General features: G+C 42.7%; 1 protein-coding gene across 2 annotated transcripts in view; it reads left to right on the forward strand.

The window, feature by feature from the left end:
- Positions 1 to 9763: 9763 nt before the first annotated feature.
- The window catches only part of AKR1D1 (aldo-keto reductase family 1, member D1), a 32503-nt gene continuing 22470 nt past the window's right edge, over positions 9764 to 19796 (forward strand). For both annotated transcript variants that reach the window (XM_004677077.1, XM_004677078.1), the window contains exon 1: positions 9764 to 9856. In XM_004677077.1, the coding sequence (XP_004677134.1) occupies positions 9764 to 9856 (93 nt within the window). The remainder of the gene's footprint in view (positions 9857 to 19796) is intronic.

Here is a 19796-nt window from a genome sequence, read left to right on the forward strand (position 1 = left end):
AGCGGCCTTTTCAATGCAGGGGAAGAGATAAAGAACAGATCCAACGGCGTTCCTGGTGATGCAAAGGGTTAAGTCTCAGCACTATGAGGCTGTCCTCAGCCACTGGAGCAGATCCAGGCCAGGGAGCTGACCCACAGTGTGGAGCTGACCCACAGGGCACAGCTGCAGCACCAAGCTGCAGGCAGAGAAGGCCAAGCTAGAGGGCTGAATCTGGAGATGCCCTGTGCAGCAGAAAGTCCATCCCTGGGTCCTCCCTGGTGGCACAACGGGTTAGGATGCAGCACTGCAAGCTGGCCACAGCCGCTTCAATGTGAGTTCGATCCCCACCCCGGAGGTGATCCACATGGCGCCGCAGGCCTCTCCTGACCTGCCTGCTGCTCCCCTCAGCAGTGTTCTGCATCGATCTGCCTGTTCTGCTCCCACTCTGTCTCCGGTGAATCCTCTCACCCCCTGCATCTTTGGCCTGTACCCCAGTTCTTGTATGTATAAATAAATAAACTTAAATTAAAAAAAAAAAAAAAGAACAGTCTGGAGTCTGGCAAAGTGGCAGCTATCGAGTTCCAGGACAACAAAAAGGAGGTGGCAAAGTCACCACTGGCTGGTGGGAGAGAGGCACACGTTGGTAGACCAGTAGGACAAGAATTCCTGGGGGAAGAGGTGCTCCCTGTGGCCACTGCACCTCTGTCTGTCCTCCACAGGAATGGCACTCCCTTGGGGAAACTGTGTGGATCAGAATCAAAGTTGGAACCAGAACATCAGAGGGGTGGTGGTTCCCACTGGACGGATGAGCTTCTGTCCCCTCGCAGGCAGCAAATCACTGGGTGCACTAGCACCGTGAGGTGACTCACCGATAAATCGCTACTTGTACATCTCCTGGTCACCAACTCCTGGGCCATGGTCACCACCAGGGGCTGGACCTGTACACAGTATAACCCCGTCCAGTGGCCTGAGCCCCTCTAGGGATACAACACACAGGTGCCTCCACTTTCGAAGATCTGGAAATAGACTTTATGGAGGTGAAGCCTTGCAGGGCCTACAGGTCCTGGCCAGCACCTGCTCGGGTGAGTGGAGGTGTTCCCCCAGCACAGGGAAGGCCCGGATGTCACCCCAGCTCTTGTGAGGGAAATCAACCCCCGCTATGACATCCCTTTGTCCACTGGCAGCGACAGCAGCCCAGACTTTACAGCTGAACTCACCACCAGACCAACCATTTACTCCACAACAGGTGTTACCTCCCCTCCCCCTATCGGCCACAAAGTTCAAGGAGAGCAGAGGTGTCAACCCAACCAGCAAAACAACCCTAGGAAAGAGACAGGTTTGCCTTAGCTGAATTTTCTCCCCTAGTGCTTCTCAGAATTGCAAGAAGAAGGAAACTCTAAATTGGTATCAGATAAAATCAAAGAAATTCAATGCTAAGATGTCAGAGATGTAATTATTCAATAAAAACTTTATAGGAGCAATTACAAAAGGGCTTCATAAACCATAAAAACATTCATGCTGCCAGTATAATAAAAATCTCAGCAAAGGAAAGAAAAATATAAAGAATGACTGAATTGGAAAACAGTGTGACTGTTTCTTACAAAACTAAATGAATTTGCACAATATGATTCATCGATTTCACTCTTTGACATTTAGTTAACGGAGTTGAAAACATGTCCTCACAAAAACCTTGACATAAGAGTTTATAGCAGCTTTATTTATGATTACTGAAATCTGGATACAAATTAGATGTCCTTCAGAGAGTGGATATATACACTGTGGTACATCCAGACAACAGAACATGATTCAGGGATGAAATGACCTTGCTAGTGATAAAAAGCAACCTTGTATACAAATTACTAAGTGGAAGAAAATCTGTATGATTCCAACTAAAAGACACTCAGGAAAAGGCAAAACTTTGGTGATAAAAAGATCAGATCAGGCCCTCCCTGGTGGTGCAGCAGCTTAAAGCACAGCACTAAGAAGCTAAAGCCACTTCAGTATGAGTTCCATCCCTGCCTGCCCCGGAGGTGACCACATGGCGTGGCAGACCTCTCCTGACCCGCCCGCTGCTACCCTCAGCAGTGTGCTTCGTTGATCTGCCTGCTCTGCTCCCCACTCTGTCTCTGGTGAAACCTCTCGCTGCCCCTGCACCTTTGGTCTGTACCCCAGTTCTGTATGCACAAATAAATAAATCTTTAAAAAAAAAAAAAGAGCAAAGATAAACTCATGCCATTTGTGGCAACATGGGTGAAGCTGGAAAAGATCATGCTTAGTGAAATAAACCAGAAAGAAAAAGAAAAATACCAGATGGTTTCACTCAGAAGAGTGTATTAGAAAAATAAAAGTAATTGTAATAAAGTAAAAAAGAAAATCAACAAACAACGATAAACTAAAGGTATTCTACAGGGCAGGAGAAGGGAACAGGATCAAAACTAGGGCTGGAAGAGCATACCAGACCAGACATGGTGATGGCACACGGGCGATGTGGTGGTGGGAAGTTCACAGGGATTACAACTGAGATGGAAAAATATACAAAATGAAGAATACGGTAATATATATATATATGTAATTAAAAATATATACATAATATATATATATATAATTAAAAAAAAAGAATGGGAAGAAAAACAAACCTGAACCAGGCCTAAGAGACAATGAGATACCATCAAGTGTTCCAACATATACACATAACAGGAGTCTCAGGTGGGAGGAGAAGAAACAAAAGGAATATTTGAAGAAATAACGCTCCAAACTTACTCAATTAGATAAAATCTTGAAATACACAATTTGCTCAATGAACTCCAAGCAGCATCAACCCAAAGATTTCCAAAGGAAAAGATTTTCTAGTCAAACTGTTAAGTCACAAAGATGAAGAGTGAATCAAGAAAGCAACATGAGAAATGATTCATCACATACAAGAGATACTCAGTAAGCTTCTGCTCCCCATTCTGCTCCTCACATCTCTGGCCTATATGTAAAAATAATTAAAATAATAAATAATTAAATTAAAATAATTAAATTAAATAATAATAATTAAAATAAAAATAATTAATTAAAAAAAAAAACCAGACAGCAATGTGGTGACATATTGAAAGAGCCAAAAGAAAAACAGGTGTAGTAATAATTATCTGGCAAACCTAGCTCTTTAACATAAGAAACTAGGGGCCCTGTGTGGTGGCTTGGGGGTTAAGTCTCAGCACTATCAGCACTGAGGCCTCACCTCAATCCCCTGCCAGGGAGCTGAGCCACAAGGTGCAGCAGACCTCTCCAGTCTCCCATTTGTCTGTCAATCTATTGAATTTTTGTTTGTAGCTCAATATTAAAAACAAAATCACAATTATCAATCTATGTTAACTTACTCATAAAGTATAAAGACATAATTTAGAAAAACAGCAATATAAAGGAGAGAGGGATAGCATTCTAAAGGATCACATTTTTTTTTTTAAAGATTTATTTATGTATCCAAAAACTGGGATATAGGCCAGAGGTGTGGGCAGAAGAAGTGTGGGAGGGCAAAACAGGTGGATCCACTGAAATCCACTGCTGAGGGAGCAGCAGGTGAGACAGGCAAGGTCTGCTGTGGCGTGTGGGTCAGCTCCCTGGCTGGGGAGCGAACTCCTGCCTTTGCAGTGATAATGCTGAGATTTAGCCCCTAGGTCACCAGGGAGGCCCACTGGGAATATCGGAATGCAGATGCTCACATTACTTTTTCCAGTAATGGTGTCAGCCTCTGGCTCCCCAGTCCTGGCTCTATCATGTACCTGGCTCCCCCACAAACTCTGACCACTTGGGAAGGAAGCATGTGTCAGTGAAAGATGAGTCACAAGGGACCTTGAAGCAAAGGGTGGCTAAGGAGAGTGGAGAAGAATAACTCCTCAGAGCTGTTTTTGGACTAGGAGATAAGAAGACTTCTGGCAATAGTCAGGAAAATTCCTGCCCTAACTGTTCTGATCAAACCCAGGGCACAGGAGTGCTAACACTGAGACTCAATCCACAGACCACCAGGGAGTCCCCACTCTGTTTTTGACTGTGGGGTTCATGGGTCAACTGCATATTTATTGAAAAATACCTGTAAAGAAGTGGACCTATGTAATTCAAACCCATGTTGTTCAATGGTCAGTTGTACTCAGGAAGAGAAGCAAGATAGAAATCAAAAGTTACTAGAAGAAAATACATACGCGTATAAATTACAAACATAAATCCTTTCTTATCAATAATTATGGTTAAGCTCTCCAATTAAAAGCCAGAGCTTAACTACGTACAGTAACTAAGATATGGAAACAAACTTAATGTCCCCAAATAGATGAATGGATCAAGAAGAGGTGATACACACACACACACACACAGGAATACTATGCAGTAATTAAAAGATAAATTTGTGCCATTTACAGCAACATGGATGGAGCTGGAAGGGATTATGCTTAGTGAAATAAGTCAGAAGGAAAAAGAAAAACAGCAGATGGTTTCACTTATAGGAGCAATATAGAGAAACTGTACAATGTGCCAAAGGAAAAAGACAAAACTTGCAGGCAAACTATAGATCTGAGATGGGGGGCGGCCAGGGGGCTGAAGGGGGTCCAAACAGCGGGGGGAAGAGCACAAGGGACTGTGGGTGACATTGTGGAGATTTACAGGGGTTACACCTCAGGGGACAATCAGATGCTGCAAGAAAATGAGCAACGATGTAAGAAAATTTAAAGACTTAATTAAATAAAAGGCGGTGCTTACAGGAATATATCGTTTCAATAATCCACATATATGTTTTCCAGAAAGGACTCTACATTTAAAGGCACAAATGGACTGAAGTAAAAGGATGGAAGAAAAATTCCATGTGAGAAAAGCTTCCCAAAGAGGTCTGCAGAGGCTCTACTAACATCAGACACCGTGGGCTTCTGTGGGCTCCCCAGCCCGCCTTGTTCTCTGAGAAGTTGCCTTGGTGCCCAGAGCTCCTGATGGTCAAGCTAACTGTCCGGCGAAGCAGGGGCCTCTCACCAGGGCAGCAGTCCTGGTATGAGGAACATGCAGGGAAACCAATATCTGCTGAAAAATCTGGCACATGTGGCCAGATTAGCAGTATCAGAATACCTTACCTGTAAAGAGAAATTCAGGTAATAGGGACTAGAGATAGTATGCTCTGATTAGTGGGAACTATAGAGTCCCCCCAAAAATAGCCCCTGGTCACTCCACCCTAGAGCGCACCAATGACTTGTCCCCGATAACGCATCCCCACGAATGTCCATTCCTCCACATACTTGCCCACCTTCTCTGAGACTGCCGATGGACGGCAGCCACGTTACTTCCCCATAGGCTTCTCATTACCACACGTGGACCTTGAGGAATCTCTTTCATCCCAGACTGCTGCCAAGGCTCCTGTTCCACAAGGAGGCAGACTTCAAGAAAACGATTGTTACAAGAAACAAAGAAGGATACTGTGTGTTCACAAAGAGTAATGTTTTCACACAAAAAAATAATATTATCAAGATACACCGAGACATATATACAGCGAACAAAAGAAACACAAAGCATTTGGTTCCAAAAACTAATATAGTTGAAAGGAGAAATGGACAGTTTTACAGAATTGGACAATTCAATACCACATTCTCCCTAATTGATAGAACAAGTATTTATTGGCAAAAGATAAATTTTTAAAAATAGTGGACTTGAATGATCCTATGAACCAACTCTATCTAAAAGATACCTATAGAACACTACACTGAGAACAGATAAATCTCTTTTTCAAGTGCCCATTGAGTATTTTCCAAGGTAGACAGAACAAATGTGTGTGAAAGAACAAATGAAGATAAATTAAAAATGACTGAGGTCATAAACTTCAATCCTATTTACATGGATTGACTATATACAATTGAAAACAGGATTTTTCAAAATAACTTTTAGAATAGCTCTAAAAATCAATATTTACATATAGGTATAAATGTAACGAAAGAGTGTAGGATGTGTATGCTAAGACCTAATAAATAGAGAGAAATTTGGTGTGTGTGTATCTTTGAAAAGTCGATGTGACAAATTAGCCTATACATTTAAAATAATTCTAATAAAAGTGCAGCAGAATTTTTGAGGACACAGACTAGCAGATTCTAAAATTTATGTAGAAATAAAGGAGCAAAATATAGCTAAGATACTTTGGAAAATAAGAGTAGTTAGGAAAAGAACAGTAAAGAATTACATTATATGGCTTTAAGGCTTATAATAAAATACAATAATTAAGACAACATAATAGCAGCGAAGATAAAGAAACAGATCAATAGAACAAAATAGAAATATGCAAAAATAGACTAAAACATAATATCTTTGATTTTTAACAAGGCAGCAAGTATTCGAGAATGTGCATTTTCAAACAAATGAAATTGGAGCAATAAGATAGTCTTATGTAAAACAAAACACATTTGTTAGATTCTACAAAAAATTATCCAAAATGAATCATAAATCAAAGTGCTAAACATAAAAGTACAAAGCTTTCAGATAAAAACATAAAATAAAGCTTTTGTGACCTGGGTTAAAGTAAAAATTCTTTGCGGTAACACCCAAACACCACACAAAAAAACCCTGAAATAATGAACATTATCAATATGAAAATCTTTTGCTTTATAGAGGGAATAGTTAAGATAATGAAAAGGCAAGCTACAGTCTATGAAATAAATACTGTGACCACATAGCTACTAAAGAGCTTGAGCCAAGAATTTATCAAGAAATTTCAAACCTCAGCATTAAGAAAAGAAGCAAATTAAGTACAAATGAAGAAAAGATTTGAATAGAGTTTACTAAGCAGAGTTAGAGAACAAATGAGTACATGATAAAGTACAAAAAATCATTATTCACATAAGGTATCATGACAAATCTATCAGATGACTAAAATAAAAATGACTGACAGTATCAAGTGTTGTCAAGGATGTAGAACAACCATAACTTCCACACATGGCTATTGAGCATGCAAAATCCTACAATCATTGAAAAATCAGTATGGCTGCTTCTTACAAAGATAAGAATACTTATCACATGACCTGGCAATCTGATTCATGGGACTTCAGCCTAGACAATGAAAGCTATTGTTCATAAAAAAAACTTGTATGTGGGGCCCTCATACATAATGGGTGGCACAACGGGTTGAAACACCATGAAGCTATGAAGCACTATGAAGCTAGCTGAGGCCGCTTCAGTGCAAGTTCAATCCCTGGCCAGGGAGCTGACCCACATGGAGCAGCAGACCTCTCCTGTCTTGCCCGTTGATCCCCTCAGCAGTGTATTTCAGTTACCTGCCTGTTCTGCTCCCCACTCTGTCTCTGGTGAATCCTCTCACCACCCCTGCACCTCTGGCATGTACCCCAGTTCTGCATGCATAAATAAATCTTTAGGAAAAAAAAAAGAAACAGCATGAATGAGTTACCTGCTTTATAGAACTCTTCAGTACCCCAGATATAATGCTAGTTTATAAATACGTACATATTCACAGAGGTAAACACCAAGAAAGCCAATAACAATAAAAACAAAAATATACTAGCCAATGTGTGAGCACACAAAGGCGCACAATAAGTGTTCACTGACTCAATTTATAAATGATGTTGAAAATCCTGCACATGTTCCCAACCTCATTGAAATAATTGTGTAGACAGGTGTGAGGCTTTTTTAGAGAAAGAAAGTTAATTAAAGACAAACTTCAGGATAAGTTCACCATCGAGGGCACAGCTATCTTTAGGGTCACCAGGTCCAAAGCTCTCATTTTAAGAATGACAGACACAATTCTTTTGATGTCACTTTTGGAGATGAGTTTGGGGTGCGGGGTCCTTGGGTTCACTCTGGGAAAGGTTTCACCAGAGCTCCCCTTGCGGTAGCATGTTCTGAGTTTCTCCACAACACAGAGACATTAGTTATATTTAAAGGTTTAGCAGGAAAGGGACAGCAAGAAGACACTCGCTAGACAAAGGCAGCAGGAAGAGCTGCCCTGCTAAGAGAGAGGCCTGAGTGGCTGCAGGCTGGCGGCCTTGAGGAGAACGGCTGAGGAAGGTCAGCGCAGAGAAGCCCTGGCAGGTGCCGGTCAGGAGCAGTCCGGAGGTGGAGGTTGCTGCCCTGTGGAGGGGGGCCAGCTGAGAGTGTTTATAGCTGGATTCATGCCTCTGTTAGTCTCCTCTGCCTCGTCTCCTTGTATGGGACGGGTTCCTGACCTTCTAGCGTCTTTTCCAGTTTTTCTATTCTTATCCTTCATCACTTTGGAAGAAACTTTAATAAGTATGTTTTTGGGGTTTTTTTGTAATATCAATTGTCCCACAAATTATCTTTTAATTAAAAATCTATTAGCAGAGCAGTTTTGAGATCACAGTTAAAATCATTGTAATACAGGTAGATCAGTCCTTACTCCAATTTCCATGATCTCAAGGCAATATGATTGAGGCAGTGTTGGGTACATGAACCAAGAATGGCAAGAAAAGTCAAAAAGACTTCACTTCAGGTGACTACGTGAGATATGAAAGAAGGAACATCTCTTTTCTACTGAATTTAAACCTGATTTGACTCCAGGATGATTTTCATCTTTCAATAATAGTGGAAGACTGCAAGAACAAGGAGGTGGAGAGATAATCTGGGGAGTAAAAAGCTGGTGCCTTGCCATATCGTTTATTCTCTAGTCTTATGTTTCCCCAAATTGAAGTGCTGAAATCTCAGGCCCCTTCCCAGTCCTGCTGATGAGGGATAAGAATAGAAAAGCTGGAAGGGATGCGACAGTGTCAGGCACCTGTCGCTTAAAAGGAGATGGGGTAGAAGGGACGAACACAGACACGAATCCAGCGATGCCAGCTATCAGCCAGCTTTGGGGAGTGTCGGAGCACAGACCTGAAGGTAAAGATGTCAGGATTAAGGAGCAAACATCCACTCACCAAGATGAGCCCTCCCCACCGAAAGATGATAAAACCTGGCACTGCCCCCACAGAGACCACAGTCCTCCGCCCACCTGAGCCAATGCAGGTGCTCCTTTCCACCTCCTCTCCCCCTCCGCAGGGCAGCAGCCTCCTGCCTGCATGACCTGCACCCCTGGGGCTTCTCTGCACTGGCCTCCCTCAGCAGAGGCTGCTCTCCTCAAGGTCGCCCGCCTGCGACCATGCAGGTCTCTCTCAGCAAGCCTGTCCCTCGGTGTCTTTTCTGTCCCTTATCTAATAAACCTGCTCCTTAAATATATCGAACATCTCTGTGTCATGAAGAAACTCACCAAGTGCCACTGAAAGGGAGCTCTGGGGAAAGCTTCCCCAGAGTGAACCCAAGGACCCCGCACTCCGAACCCCCAGACTCCAAAAACCACATCACTGCTGCGTGAGTATCTCCAGGGAAGTCCTGGAAAACTGCTCTAATCTCATCTGAAGCTAAATACCAAGCAAGGAATTTCATTTACAGTTTAAGGGAATTCCAGATAGGTCTACCCCTGGCCAACAGAAGCACCCAAACTGACAGAAACAAGCTACATTTGTTTCCTTTTGTTCTTTCAGATTATTCTGAACAACAACAACAAAAAAAAGCATAAGCTCTCAATGGCCTATTGATTTCCATGTTTCAGATGAAGTTCAAAGAACAACCTCACTTAGGATTTCCAGAACAACCTAGGGAAAAAAAAAACAGATTGAGAAATAGATCTGTTAATCTCTCTCCTCCCACTGCTCCTCCCATTGTCCTGCCTTTAGATCAAATAGGCCCGGGGACAACTTTCCAGAAGACACTATCTTTGATGGTCAGAAACCCTCCCCGAGCCTAAGTCGAGCCTAAGTCGTGCCTGCTCTCCCTGATGGAGCTCAGTGCTGCGAATCACCGCTTACCGCTCAATGATGGAAACAGCATTCCTGTCATCGGACTTGGTACCTACTCACCACCCAAATCGGTAACTTTTCTCTGTGTTTGCATGTGTGTGTTCAAACACTTTCCTAAATCATAACCTAGACTTTTTTTTTTTTGGTTTTGGATTTTTTCCCCCATAAGAACAGTTAGATTTTTATTTCCAAAGACAAACCATTCAAACTTGAACATGTAAATAAAACTCTGGTGAAGCATTTCTAAGTGTCTTCCATACTAAGGAATGAAGGTTTTTCTCCCAGCTCACAGAAACAAATCTTGAACATTCTCATCAAATGCTTCTTCCTATGCCTCTTCCCCTTTCTCTGGTCGTAAACCTCCTCAAACTCAGATCCTGGGGTACTTTCTTCCTCATCAGCATTTCTAGTTACAGAATTTTGCTTCTTTGAAGATGAAGGTCCTTTAACCTTTTTCTTGGAAGTCTCTTCCGTAGAAGATAATCTGGAATATTTTTGTATGATACTCTTGGACAGTCTGTTTTGATTCTATCCTTTCTTTTTGACTTCTCCTTTGATGAAAATTTGTTTTAAGGAAGCATTCTTGGCATAATCTTAAGAAGCGAATTTTTTGTTTTGCATGTAATTAATTTTGATGTGATCTCATTGAATTACTTTTTTTTATAATAATCAATATTCAAGGACTCAATATGTATTTAAGCAAAAGCTAAATTAAATCAGTTTATGATTAAAAATTACCTTGGATTAGATAATAGTATCTTCCAGCTTCCTTTACTGGGAGTCAGAAATAAACTGTCTATGATCATTAGGTTGAATTGAGGCACCTGAAATGTCTGAGTTGCTGGCTTATGTTTTTTAAGTTTATATTAAAATTTTTGGTTCTAATAATCATTTAGTGAGAAACTGCCATCCATAAAGCACCAACTCTGAAGGCTTCAAATACAAAGGGAGCAGCATCTCTGATGCCTAAGGATTAAAACTATAAAAGGGGAGAAAGGCTGCTTAAGAACTAATTATAACAAATGAAAGCTAGTTACAGACCATTAATGATCAAATGCTTTCTTGGAACTATAAATAGCTCTCTGAAGTAAAGGAAAACATTTGACGTGAAGATTAGATTGGGCTCCTATTAAAACATGGCAAGTTTCTACTTACAAATTTTTGCATTTTCATCACTGAAATTGGACATTAAGTGTTAATTAAGCAGTGGCCGGCACAGAGATACTACTAACATTTGAGTGCTCTTGTATGAGTGAATCCTGTACAGCTAAGTATGAGTTAATTTTGAAGAGAAACAGTCAGAACAGGGTATTTTAGAGAGAAGAGGCACAGAATATCTGCCTTGTCAGAAAAAGCCAAACCCACAGGGACATTTGGAATCACTGGTGGAGATGATCTGGAAATACACACTGAGACTTCGAGCACCTTGAATATCATCCCACCAAGTTGGAACTTCTTGCGATAGAAAGGGAGCAGTTATGTAATTGACCCTGTATCACGGTCCAGCGTTTCACTGCAGCGTCTGCTGCATGATTTCAGGGGTCCCTGTAATGTCAGGGCATGGCCGTCACCCCTTACCTGGCACGTTGGGCTTTCACGGTGCATTTAGGATCTGTCTGTCCAGCAGCACTACGCCCTCTCCCTGTGTGAAATGCAATTTCCCGAGTTTCTGGATCCTCTCTCCCACCTCCATACTGATGCACGTGCTGATGTCTACCTGGAACACCTTTTCTCCTGACGTTCTCACCTGGCTAGCTCCTACTAAAAATTCAGGATCCAGCTCAAGGGGGGTCCTTAGAAGCCCCTTTCCTGAGATCACAACCTGCCCTTGCTGTGTGTTCACGTAGCCTCTGGGCTTGATTCTACTGTGGCGTTTACCACACTAAATTGTTAAGATGTGGTGTCCCGTTCAGCTCTACATTCCCTGTATAGTGTCTGGCGGGTAATGGGTGTTCAGCAAATGCTGTCAAATTCAAGAGCGAGTTTGAAACAGGAGATGTACATGTAGCAGCAGCGGGAATGGAGATGGAAATGGATGCAGTGATGGCTCAAGTTTCCTGAACACTGAATTGCATGCTGGGAACTCTTTCGAATGCTTCACGTGATGTGAGTTTTCTGACTTCATCTTCACAACATTAAAAAGATAACACTTAACTATGTTTTACAGGTGAGAAAACAGGTGTGGAGAGGTAAAATAAAGTGCTTCAAACTTATAATGTTAAGGAATAGACTTGGGATTTTTAAAAAAGATTTATTAATTATGCATACAAGAGCTGGGGTACAGGCCAGTGGTGGGGGGCGGTGTGTGTGAGAGGGTTCACCAGAGACAGAGTAAGGCGCAGAACAAGGCAGACCTGTACTGAAATACAGTGCTGAGGGGAGCAGCCGGGAGACAGGAGAGGTCTGCTGCATCATGTGGGTCAGCTCCCTGTTGGGGGATCAAACTCGCACTGCAGTGGCTGCTGATAGCTTCATAATGATGCACTTTAACCCGTTGCACCACCAGGGAGGGCCCAGAAGTGGGAATTTGAATCAACATAGTTCAGACACAGATCCTATGCTCTGAATGCCTGTTATTTCCTGTTATGACTATTACGTTAATGAAGCTGTATATTTTGAAATATGACTTGCTAGATTTAGTTCTGCGTAGGAAAATATCTAGGAACATATATGCTGGAAGTACACAGAAGGATATATACAAATATTTCCTGAAAACAGCAGGGCTCAAAGTCATGTACCTCCCTGTATGTTTGATTAAGTGCCTACTCTGTGTTTAGTGATAGCATTCAATGCCGTGGGTTAGAGACATTCAGTAGTCACCACAATTCACTTCCTCAAAGAGCTGTCACTCACTTCAGAAAATAACTCACTTCATGCCAGTTGGAGAAGATGAACTAAAAGACACAGGATTAGAAATGAACATCATACAGGCACTGATACTTTGGGGTTCAGAAATACCACCAGTTACTATGTAATATAAGGCACTCATATGCCTGACCAAACCAGGAATTCCAATGTGGAGAAACACAGCATGTCTGAGGATTTGGAGCAGTGGAAGGGGTTAGGTGGTGAGAAGGACTTTGGAGAAAGGCGTTTCTCCCATAGGGAGCATCGCACAGCTACCAGCTTCTTGGTCATCTACTGGGGGAGGGGGAGAGAGGGTGGGGGAGATAAGGGGGTAGGGGGCCTGTGAGTTCACCCTGAACCAAAAGGGCTCAAGGGGCTTTCATTTCCCAGTCGGCCCTGAAGGTGGAGTCACGTGCTAAACTTAAGCCTTCTCTGATGGTCATACCTGAGATTCATTTCAAAACCTGTCATTCCACAGCAAGAGATAAAAGGATTACAGAGATCCCTGAACTGAAAGGCAGGGATCCAGTTGGCCCATGTGTGCCTGGGATGCTGTTCAATATTTGGTAGTGAAGTTAGAGGGCAGCACAGGGCCAGAGTCTAACTTGCCTGGTCTGCTGGAGGAGGTGGGAGGAAGCCTGGTGGAAGGCGACCAAAAATCGTGTTTCTGTTTAGATTCCTTCCAAACATGTGGTAATAGGAACCGAGTGGAAGGACACTATCTAGGGCTGTGTGAGGTCCACAGTCCTGCCTCTCCTATTGTATAGGGATGTTCTTTTCTCTCTCTCTCTCTGTGCCCATCTTTCTTGTAAAGGTTTTTTATGCCTGAAGGTTCAGGTTAATTTAGACGGAATCTGCATTTGGTAAGACTCACGATGTTCATGAATGATAAAATACACAAAGAACGGGACCTTCCTCTGTGAGAGCTTTCTGGATGCTTCAATGCGGGGATGAAATAGTCTACATTACATTCCAGGAGAGCTTCCTTCTGTCTTGCTCCTTATAGTTCCTTCCAGACAATTCTAAGACGGGAGGTTTGCTGATCAGACCTTTTTTCTGCTTTGATAGAAATTAATTCAGTTTCTATAAATATCTGTCCAGAGACATCATAGTCAGTCAGTGGCGTGTGCTTTTACATTTAGAAAAGGAGATAGCTTGAGTTTTTTCCAGCACCTGTGGCCCTCATACACACATACTCTTGCCACTAAAAACTTCCCACAAAATGCTAAGAAGACACCAGGGAAGATACCAGGAAGAAAAGCTTTGGTTCATACTTCAAAAATATTAACCTTCCAACATTAAAGAGAATTAAAATAAGAAGACAAGATAAAGCATAGAGAAGTCAAGGAAGATTATTTCTCTTATAAACCAGGCAAAAAGAGACTTGAACTTGGCTAGTGGCTATCAGGAAAATTATTAGACAGAAGCCCAGGACAGAAGTAACTTGGCCCAAGGTTACAAATCATTGAGCTGGACTCTGCAAAGTTTGCTAACCAACTGGCTGGAACCAATGAGGGCACATGGCATTGTAAAGCAAGACTGGTATTTCATCCCATGTTGTCACATTTCATCACATGTACACAGGGTGTAAGGATTAAAACTCAATTTGATTTAGCTAAGCCTTATTTTCATCTACTCTTCCTCCCTCTTTTTAATATTTAATTTTTTGAAATAGTGTGCACTTTGAGGAACAAATCATTGTAAACGTAACCTCTGTGTAACCAACACTCAGATCCAAAATTGGGACATACCAAGCCTTCCCTCCAGCAAGAGGTAATTGCTCTTCTCGTTTTTTTTTTTTTTTTTCGTTTGTTTTTTTCTTTATTGAGGTAACATTGGTTTATAAGTGTATAGGAATTAGGGGACTAGGTTCACACCATCCGAGTTGTATGTTATCATACCATCCCCATCATCAAAGCACCCACAGTCCTTTACCCAAGACCACTGGGTCCCCTCCCATTCTTCTAATTTTTTTTATAAGTTTATTTTTACATATTTTTGTGCATTTTTCCATCTCAGTTGCAATCCCCTTGGGTTTTCCATCACCAATCATTCTTCTAATATTTAAAAAAAAATTTAGTTTTCCTTATGTATACAAGAACTTGGGTACAGGCCAGAGGTGTGGGAGCGAGAGGATTCACCAGAGACAGGGTGGGGAGTAGAACAGGCAGATCTGTTGAAATACACTGCTGAGGGGAAAAGTGGACCGATCAAGAGAGGTCTTTTGTGCCCTGTGGGTCAGCTTCCTGGCCAGGGATCAAACTCATGTCACAGTGGCTGCAGAGTGCTTCATAGTGCTGCACTTTAACCTGTTGCGCCACCAGGGAGGATCCCATTCTTCTAATTTTTAACAGCCATTATTTTCGTGCTTTACTCCAGGAATTGCACAACTTACACATGCATTTTTAAAAATTATTTATTTATGCATACAGAACTGGGGTATAGGCCAGAGGTGCAGGGATAGTGAGAGAATTCACCAGAGACAGAGTGGGGAGCCGAGCAGGCCAACTGATGAAGTACACTGCTGAGGGGAGCAGCGGGCGGGTCAGGAGAGGTCTGCCGCGCCATGTGGTCACCTCCTGGGCAGGCGGGGATCAACTCATGTGGAAGTGGCTTTAGCGTCTCAGTGCAGTGCTTTAACCCACTGCGCCACCAGGGAGGGCCCTACACATGCATTTTTAAGCAATGATAGTTAAACTTGAATAGATTTAGTTAGACTTTATATGAATGGAAACATACAGATGCATTTTTTTTGTCTCATCTTTTTCTAAATAATGCATTGTAAGATTCACCCATATTCATCATGTCTCTCCTCATTTTTATTGCTGTATATTTCATTATAAGAGCACATCCATATCCAATTTGCTATTAGCGGGCATTTGTGTTACTTCCAGTCTGGGGCTTCACAGACTATTACGACACAGCATCTTGCATATGACTTACCTGCATGTGTCTCTATGCCATGGGTGTAGGTGACAGAACCACTTTGCATTGACTATTACTATCTTCCTTTTTAGTATATGATATCAATATAGATCAATTCAAAGTAGACATACAATTTGCACCCTCTCCAACATTTATTTACCCCAGCATTTGGTAGCTTTTTACACAGCTCTGGTAGGTATGACGCCATCTCTCATGGCAGTTTAATTTGGATGGCCTTTGTTCTAGATGAGATTGGCCAGTTATTCCTATTCTAATAGCCATTTCAATATCTTCTTTACACAGTTCTATGGGATTTCCCTTATTGATAGGGTGAACTTTTAAAAAGAGCTGGCTACCAAGTCTTTTGTTCCTTATAGCTTTGTGAAAGACCTATCTAGGTGCAAGATATCTACCTCTTCTACTTGTCCCTTGATCCCCTCAGTGACATTTGTGATGAACAGAGTGCCTCAGTTTTCATGTGACTACACTGTCACTCTCAGTTAGCAGTACCTTCTGGGGTTTGTTGAGGAAATCCTTCCTTACCCAAGTATGTTAGCCCAACATTTGTGATCAAGATGATAATCTGAATAGGTCAATAAAAATCTGGTGGCACAGTGGGTTAAAGCACAGCACTGTGAGGCTGGCTATGGTCACTTCAGTGCAAGTCCGATCACCTGTCCCGAGGTGACCCACATGGCACCACAGACCTCTCCTGACCCTCCCGCTGCTCCCGTCAGCAGTGTACTGCCTGTTCTGCTCCCCACTCTGACTATGGTGAGTCCTCTCACTGCCACGACACCTCTGGCCTGCACCCCAGTTCTGTATGCATACATGCATAAGTAAATAAATTTTTTTAAAAATCCACAGAGGCTGGGTACTCTGAAGAACGGCTGAGGAGAACTGCACATCAGAGGCTTACTAGAGAGTGCTCTCGGGCCTCTCTGTGCATCGCAGAGAACCGAGCTGCACTGCAGTGGCTCATCAACCCCACAGGGGAACTCTAGAATAGGATCTTGCTAAGTAGGCTTTGGGTTATTCCTAGAGGGAATCCGCTATGAGTGACCAGCAGGCAACAGTCTGGCAGCTGAGGAAATGAGCAGGGTACATCGTGACATCTGCAAGCATCTACTGTTGATGCCAACTGAACCTATTGGCTATCGACACGAACACTGCCCCCCTCCCCCAGAAACGAATCATCCCTATGTGGTTTCTTTGCTGGAAGGAAGAAAATATAAAAGAGCTAGATTTATGGGATGCACGCAGTTCCTGACACAAAAGCTGGCCTTGTGCAGCAACTTAGATGTGCTTTCTCCCTCCTATATTCCTCGCTCTAGATTTTCCATACTTTTAGCCAACACACCTGCTGGCACAGGTGACTTACCTGAAATTCTGATCTAGATCTATGTCTCTGAGTTGTTCCAGTCTCTGGCTAGTCTACCTTCCTCAGGCCATGCCTGCTGTGCTTTCTGTAAACAGTCAACATTAGTAAGTGGCCTATTGATGAATGACGTCAATGCCAAACATCGTCCCTCTGCCCTGCCCCGCCCTGTTGTGTAAGCACAGATGAGTTCTTCCTCCCCCAATACACAGGGCGCTTATTCTGCAGCATGGCAACTCATTCCCTTAGATGTTAAACTCCTAAAATAAGGGACTGGCTTTCCCCCTCGGAACGGGAACCTTTAGATTCACAGAGTCTAACATTCAGGGATGGAAATCATAACTCTGGGTCAAAGGCAGTGATGTCAGTTGAATGACCCTGCCTGGGTTTGAAGACTTACACATTCTACTTGCTGGGGGTAGAACACTGTACAGAGGTGCCCACGTAGGGCATGGTTTCCACCTGCAGGAGGGCATCTGGCTCTTGCTGTTGCCATCCCACCGAGGGGCACACTGACTGCTACGTTCGCCTGAATGTAGGAGACTCAGAGCCCCGAGAAAATGAAACAGAAGCCTGGAGTCCGGAGTCCGGAGTCTGTATTTAGGACAATCACGAGTATATATAGGGTCTGACATGACTTGTACGTGGAGAAAAACAGGAAGTGTACCCTACACAGGGCTGGAGTGTATGTTTGCACCAGGCCTGGGGTTCTTGCAGTTTCTGCTAAAAAGAAGGTAGGGGGCTGCAGCTGCTCGCAGAACAGAGTGTACTGTGCTCTGCTGGCTTGTCTGTTGGCCTTACGGGGGAGTGTGCTCACCCACGCACAACCTCAGCCAGGGCGGACAGGTGCACTTGAGGTCCTTGAGTTAGCCACAGGCCTCATAGGACTCTCTCCTTCCTAAACCAGGAGAAGGGGTTTGTTGGTCATTTCAGGAAACAGATTCTTTGTTTTACGGAGATAGGTCTTCAGTTTAGAGTCAAAGTTTTGCATGTTAAATTCTCCAAATGTGGTATTGTATTTTACCTGATTTGTATTAAAATGTATATACTTCAAGAATTTGCCAGAACTTATATAGAATTCTTGTGCTATCTTGAAACATCACCAAAAAATCTTTGCGCACAGCCATGTTTCCAGCTAATTTCTCCATGGTGATTAGAATTAAGTCCAGAACAGTAGTTTACCTCATTGCTGCCCCTGCTATCTGAGCAAGGATTTTTTTTTTATATAATAGTTTATTTTTCCATCATTTTGTACATTTTTCCATCTCAGTTGTAATCCCCGGGGGCTTCCCATCACCAAATCACTCTGTGCCATCACCATAGTCCAGGGCATTTCCTCCCCCACCCCCACTTTTGATCCCATCCCCCACTCCACCCCCATAAAATGTCTCTGGTGTATAGCTGTTTATTATTATTACTATTATGTTCTCGCCTGGTCCCTTATACTCCTGTGCAAGGATATTTTTAACAACACTGTACCAAACACCCAGCTTGTAGAAAAGTATCTTTAATGATCACTGAACAACTGACGACTTTCCTGCTCTGACTTGCTTTTGTGCCATAATCTTCAATAAGTAAAGCAACACCCACGTTACTTCAGGCTGGAACATTTCTATTCCACACCCACCTTTCTCACTTTCTTGATAATAAATGGTTTCTCTGGGTTCCTCCCATGGGTTAATCTTTGAATAAAAGTCCATAAAGTCCATGCTTTGGTGCGGCAGACCTCTCCTGACCCGCCCGCTGCTCCCCTCAGCAGTGTGCTTCATTGATCTGCCTGTTCTGCTCCCCGCTCTGTCTCTGGTGAAGCCTCTCACCCTCCGCATCTCCGGCCTGTACCCAGTTCTGTACGAATAAATAAATAAATCTTAAAAAAAAAAAAGTCCATGCCTTCATGTGCATTGTTCTGGGTTCTCGCTCTAATATTTACTTTAGCACTGTGTTTAAATCTCAGTGATATTTCTGAGACTTTTTAAATATATTCATTACATCATCCTTCATTTCCGTACAATGTGTGATTCCCCTGTGAAATTCCTACCACCAGCTCACCTGTGCACCATCCCACAGTCCCTTGTGTTCTTCCCTCCCCTGTCCTGGGCCTTCTCCTACATCCTCCCCTGCAAAATGTCTATTTTTTTTAAGATTTATTTATTTCTGCATATAAGAACAGGGGTACAGGCCAGAGAGGTAGGGGGTGAAAGGACTCACCAGAGACAGAATGGGGAGCAGAACAGGCAGATCGATGAAGTCCACTGCTGAGGGGAGCAGCGGGCAGTCAGGAGAGGTCTGCCACGCCATGTGGGTCACTTCCCTGGCCGGGGATGCAAATTGTGTTGCAGTGGCTGTGACAGCTTCACAGTGCTGCACTGTAACCTGTTATGCCACCAGGGAAGGTGCCCAGAATGTCTATTTCTGAGATTATCTTGACCATCTGATATTAAGCCATACCCCTGTCATTAAAATGATGCAGAACTTATTTCTTTTATTTTTTTCCCCATACATTTCAGGATTCTGCCCCAAATTGCCTCTTCCCACTTACCATACTTGCTATTATCTATATCATCTCATTTTACAGTTAACGCTTTTGTTTGTTTTTTCTCATTTCTGTTCAAACTTTATTAATCATGGTGTTAAATAATTAACCAAAGATATGTTTCTGACATTCCTGGAATATGTGTCTTTCTCAAGCTATTTGATATTTGTGGCTATAAATCTTCTGATACTATCTGTGTGCCAGTTTATTTTTTCATATCCTTTTATCTTCACTGGAGGGGTGACTTAAAGCAGAAATTGGGAAAGAAAATACAATATATGCTCACATGGGTTTCTATGTCCAGGCTGTAGCTATAAAGTTACAAGAA

Source organism: Condylura cristata, unplaced genomic scaffold (genome assembly GCF_000260355.1).
Source record: "Condylura cristata isolate star-nosed mole 26May11 unplaced genomic scaffold, ConCri1.0 scaffold00005, whole genome shotgun sequence".
NCBI classification, from domain to species: Eukaryota; Metazoa; Chordata; class Mammalia; order Eulipotyphla; family Talpidae; genus Condylura; species Condylura cristata.